At 36.9% G+C, this 6,038-nt stretch overlaps 1 protein-coding gene across 1 annotated transcript; it reads right to left on the bottom strand.

Moving 5' to 3' along the window:
• Positions 1 to 3,965: 3,965 nt before the first annotated feature.
• LOC140990546 (glucan endo-1,3-beta-glucosidase) lies at positions 3,966 to 5,748 on the bottom strand. Its single transcript, XM_073460277.1, has 3 exons — positions 5,648 to 5,748; positions 4,591 to 5,567; positions 3,966 to 4,475 (listed from the first exon to the last, which is right to left on the bottom strand). The coding sequence occupies exons 1-3, from the start codon at positions 5,724 to 5,726 to the stop codon at positions 4,185 to 4,187; spliced, it is 1,347 nt and encodes a 448-aa protein (XP_073316378.1). The 5' UTR covers positions 5,727 to 5,748; the 3' UTR covers positions 3,966 to 4,184.
• Between the last annotated feature and the right edge of the window lie 290 nt (positions 5,749 to 6,038).

The following is a 6,038-nucleotide window of genomic DNA, read 5'->3' on the forward strand; positions in this document are numbered from 1 at the left end:
GAAGTGTAGAAATGAGTTCATCTCGTGTGAAATAAGTTGAACTAAATTCGAATACTTGTTGACTCCAGTTCTGTGTCATCAGCCATCAGACACTTGACCTGTTCATCATCACTACTGGAGCAGCTCAAGCTCTTAGGTTCTGAATCATCACTGTCAAATTCTGCCCATTTAGACTTGCTTTCCTCAGCTAGAAGCACCTCATGCTTCTTTCTATAAGATTTATTTTCATCCTTAGATCTTCTTTTGTGCTCATAAGGTTTCTTTCCCTTTTCAATTGAGCCTCAACTGTCTTTTTTTGGCTTGGGACAGTCAGCAATGAAATGACAAGTTTTGGCACAGTTGTAGCAAGCATTAGGTTCTTCTTTGGAGTGATTTTTCTGATATTGTCTTTGGAAGTTTCCTTGACTTCTTCTTATAAATCTTCCAAACTTTTTGACAAATAATGACATAGCATCATTACTTAACTGATCAGCAGATTTGTCAACTGAACCAGTTGGTTCCAGTCTAACAGTAGTTAGGGCAGTTGTAGCAGTTGGTGTAAAAGGTTCCCCTTCTCTGGTTTGCAACTCAAACTCGTATGCTTTTAAATCTGCAAATGAATCATGAGGTTCGACCTTGTTCAGGTCCTTTTATTCTCGCATTGCCATGGTCTTAACATTTCATTCCTTGGGAAGACCTCTAACTAATTTCAGTGCTATCTCTTTAATAAAATACACATTTCCAAGTGCATTCAGTTCGTTTATTATTCCACTGATTTTTTCATTATAGTCATGCATGGATTATCCAATATTCATCTTGATATTGTTGAATTTTTGAACGGCAACTAATAGTTTATTCTCCTTAGACTGAATCAGTTTCTCCAAGATTTCCTTAACAGTTCTGCACATCTTTATCTTGCTGAAAGTGACTTTATCCCGCTTTTTGTACAGAATGTCTTTAGCCACATTGTCCATGTTGGCTTTTCTCTTGTCTTCAATTCTCCATTCATCTCGGGGTTTTTCAATGCGATGTGGTGCCCCATCAGTTATGGCAACAGCACTGTTTGCCTTCAATATTCTCATGGGTCCTTCTTTAATAACGTACCGCATGTCATCGTCTTGTGCAGCTAGATGAGCCTGCATTCTGATTTTTCAATCATCGAAATCCTCTCTGGAGAACATTGGAATTTTATTGAATGAAAACATGGTAATCAGTTTGTATATAAATATTCAGGGACAAGATTCAACTGCTCTGATACCACTTGATAGGATCGGTTAGGGGTAAAAGAGTGTTTAGAAGGGGGGTTGAATAAACACTAAAAAATTTCACAACCTTTTCGAATATTGAGTCAGTTTGGTGATAAACTGAAACTCGAGAATCTTGTCAGTCGATATCAATCAGTTAACAATAATAGTGCGGAAATAAACTGACTGATAGATAGAATAAAACTGAAATTAGAACACACAAGATTTTATGGATGTTCGGAGATTTCAAACACTCCTACGTCACCCCTTCTATCATGAAAATAGGATATTCACTAAAAGACTGATCGATACAAAGAGTTGTACAGACCCACTTCAGTCTTGGACTTAACAATGCCAAACTGAAACTCTTAGTTACAAAACGATTTACAGTACTCAACTGGACTGAAATAACTTTGCACAACTGATTACAACAATATCAATTTGTGCTTGTAAGCTCGAATTATAGCCTTAAATGCTATAAATGTATACAATAAGTGTTAGCTTTGAAGTTTGCAAAGATTTCAGCAAAGTAACAGCTCAGTTGATAGTTGTTCGAGAGTCTAGAGTTTTCAAGAGTCGAGAGTTAAAAGCGTTTCTCAGCTGCTTTTTCTCTTCTATTTATAAGCTTTGCCTCCAACGGTAATATTGAATGTGATTTGAATCTTTCTATCCGTTGTTTTCCACGTCAACATTCTTCTGACAATCGTACACTACGGTTTTTCTGAAATGCGGCGATCCCACTACTAGTTGCAGTCTGCTTTTATACATTTGTCGGTTGAATGTCCTTTTCCTTAACTGATGACGTGTACAGCTGAAAGATCATCTGATAGGCTATAAATGATAAGCTCACAACTGTTTGTAGCAACTAATCATTTTCCAACTGATCAGTCAGTTGTCTGCGTAGTTCAATCAGCTGGTTCAGTTGCCTTCGATTATCTTCGCATTAATCTTTAGTTATGGGCAACCGATAGTTTGGATATTTTAGATCAGTTACAATCAGTCTTCTTGATCAGTTAGTTCAAAATATTAAATGCTCAGTTTGTCAAACTTCCGAAATTCAGTTTCCAACAAGAGTCGACCATTATCGTAAGGTCCAAATCCATGACTCCGAGAAATATCAGTAAATTCTCTTGCCATGGTTTAAAGTTCGAGCATTTTAACATTGAAATAAAATTTATGTTGGAATGAATATTTGCGGGAGTTAATTTTGAACAGAGAACAAAAAACCAAATATGCATGCACAACAAAATATCCAAATAAAATAATAAATAAATTCAAAAAATGCAAACCCCAAAAACAGGATAGTCTATTAATGTTTTATCTTTAGACAAAAGATTAACTTGTAAGTTATATAATGACACATCAGTAAAACACCGATAGTAAACATCATCTCAAATAACAACCTTCATTCGAGCAGATCTATTATTCATATGAAAAATCGAACAACTATCACATGTTTACCGTCACAAATACATATATAATTATATTAAATATTGAACTTCTTTTGGGCCGAACAATATCCATAGAGATTATATATACCAAATTTTTTTTGTATTTCAAAAAAAAATCTCCATAAAAGATGTCAGTTTGACGACATTTTATTTCAATAAATATATTTTAAAATACATATAACATCATTATTATTTGAATAATTAAAAAATTTAACTTAAATCGAATAAACCTGAACTGTTAATTTTTTTTCGGAAAATTCCGAGCAGGCCTTGGCATGCAATGGGAGCCACCGTGCACTTGCACATGCTCGGGACAGACTGTGGAGTGCGGTCGTGCCCAATATGGGCGGCCCCGTGTGCTCGGCACTGTCCCAATATCCTAAAAAAGTGTATATACGCGAATTGCCGCCTTTTCAACGCTGTAGAAACTGTGTGGCGACCTTGTAGTTTTGAATTTTTGAAGATTTCTTTTTAAAAATCTGAACTGTAGTTTGAAAGTATCAACCCGAATCCATGAATTTTTTTCACAGTCAAAATATTTTCCAAATCTGAAGCTATATCAATATATTTTCAAATAAAAATTTCTTTTTCGGATCTAGATCCAAAAATATCCAAAATGTTAAACAAATTTCAATGATTCAAGTATGAGTAGCTCTGATACCACTTGTTGGGGAAAATCCACATAAACCACATAATTCATTAAGTTAAATCATTAAAAATTTGATTGAAAGCTTAAGCGAAAGTTTACCTGAAGCCATAATCTTGAATTCCTTAGAACGTGTCTTGATCTTCCAGATCTACACGCTCTTTTTCTTGAGAGAATCCTTTAGTTTTCTATTCTGAACTATTTTCTTAATATAGAAGAGAATAGAGAACGTTATTGCGCGTGATCTGTTGACCATGAAACATATATAGATAATGTCTATCATTATCTTCTGATATTTATGTTTTAGTTCATCATAAAAACAGAAATTGTACTTTCGTCTCTACACATTAAAAGCCCACAACCTATTAGATTTATTAAAGTCCAATAGCCAAAATTTTAATTGAACACTTTAATTTTGGGCTTAATTCAATGGACAACACACCACGTATAATTATTGACATATAAGTTAATATAAATAAAATGGATCCAACACCTAGCGTTAGAGCTGGAAATCGTGGATCAAGATCTTTTCTCTTGTGATGGTGGTTAATAAAAGTCTTTTTTGTGTTCATAATTTTCTTCATGTTTGGTCAATTCAATTACACACAAATTATTCCTTATTTTTCGATATCAAAGTTGTTTCCATAACAACTATGATGCAAACTTAACTCGAACAATATTATGCCTTAGGAAACAAAAAAACGAAAGTCTCATTCCTTCAAAATCATCGGCACCAAACTCCAATTATAATTTCCCTTCATATTTACAACCAGGTAACCTGAGATATGACACAAAAATGTCATTAAACACCATTTTCAGGAAACAAATCCCACACAATGCACCGACATCAAGATTTAAGAAACTCTACATACTTGGGTCTATATTAGTGATTGCACCAGTCTGCACAAAATCACAATCTAATGCATCCCTTCCCATGGCCTGATAGTACTTATTCATGGCGTAGGATGCATGGTCCCGGACCGTATTTGGGTAAAAGCACCGCCCGTCTTCTTGAATCGAGCTGCAGTCGAAGCCCAAACCACACACATAGTCAAGATTCATCTGCAATCTATTATCACTTGCATCATGTTTGGGTAGACACCAATGTTGTTTTTGGGGCCTCCGTTTCTTATCCGGTGGGATGGTTTCGGTTGCCTGCCAGACCCAACCCAAATATTTAACAAAAGCCTATCAAGAATATGCATAAGAAGATCAACAGACATGAACTAGTACTGGTATAGTGTTGAATTTTGTTGGCTGTATCAGGTACCATCGGTTTCAGAATCCCTATGTCGTAAACTGGTGTGAAGTTCGGTTCGAACAAACCAAAGTTCCTCTCACACGTCGGGCCGGGCTTCAAATCTTCATTAAAAAGTGCAAAAATGTATGTCTCGAATGTTCTGTTTCGCATGAGGGGTGTCCCAACGCCTGATCTCACATGTTGCATCAGTTTCCTATTGTACTCTGCTGCACTTTCTACATCAACCCCGACTTGCCCCGTATCCCCTCTTGATGGCCACCCTGTTTCAGCTATAACGATATCGATATCGATGAATCCCAAACGTTTTATAGCTGAAAAAACAGCATCTAGCTGACCATCCAGCATGTTACCGTAAGTAAGCTCGGTGTTTTCATCGAACACCCCAAGGTTCGGCCTAAAAAGAGCATAATCTAATGTACTTTCGGAACATCCAAAGAATGGATATGGATTGATCATGAAAGGTGAGTCGGTGGCTTTCAAGAATTCGAGAAGTGGCTTTAGGATATAAGTGTCGTAGCCCCGCCTAAACGTCCCCGATGAAGGAGGAGTCGAGATGGACAGTATGCCTAATGAATGCGGGGTCGAAATCTTGATCTTTTGATTCAGTGACTCTCTAACTAAGGCATTATGAAGACCATGCATTGCAGGGACAAGATTTGCTATCAGAAGCTTGTTTGCGGTGGAAAGTACTTCATTTCCGACGAGAACCCTGGCGATGTTTGTAGCATTTATGTGCGGCAAAATGTTGGTTTTCACCCATTTTTGAGCGTAATCCAACTTTGTCAGCTGTGGGAATTCATCATTCGGAATGGTTACCGTGATGACTATATCGGTACCCGCGAATGCTTTAAGCATTTCCGAGTCGGAATCGAACAGCCTGACATGGCTTATAATAGTGGATTCTCGTAAAAAATGCGCTACTTGTCGCGGTGGAGGGAGGTCATTCGCCACCGTGCCAAAGTTCACGCCAATAGACCCCTCCACACCTGCAAGAGAAGGGAAACTAATCGTTTAGTTATACGTCCAAAGATCGAGCAAGATACTTGCGGGAGGGCGGCGCACTTACCTGAGGTGCGAATCGATACAAATAGAGAGAGAGCTAGTCCGAAGAGAGAAGGGATCAAGATTTTTCGCTCCATTGTCATTATTGTGTGGAAAGTGATGGTTGCGTGAGTTGAAGTAATCAGGCATGTCAAAAGAAGAGATGCTTTTCTTTGGCTTGAGGAGTTTCTTTTGGAGAAAGAGTGTATTGAACAAAAGAATAAGGGCTTGGTTTCTAGCTTTAGGTACTAATTGGATGTTTAGTATACATACAAATATCCCAATTCGAGTACATTAATGGTCCTCACTTTGTGACACTTTTACGAAAATATCTTATTCATTTATATAAGTCATATAATTTTTATTCATAACTACGATATATAATTCACTTTGACTTTTATATATCTATATATATA

The sequence above is a fragment of the Primulina huaijiensis genome, chromosome 12 (genome assembly GCF_012295235.1).
Source record: "Primulina huaijiensis isolate GDHJ02 chromosome 12, ASM1229523v2, whole genome shotgun sequence".
NCBI classification, from domain to species: domain Eukaryota; kingdom Viridiplantae; phylum Streptophyta; class Magnoliopsida; order Lamiales; family Gesneriaceae; genus Primulina; species Primulina huaijiensis.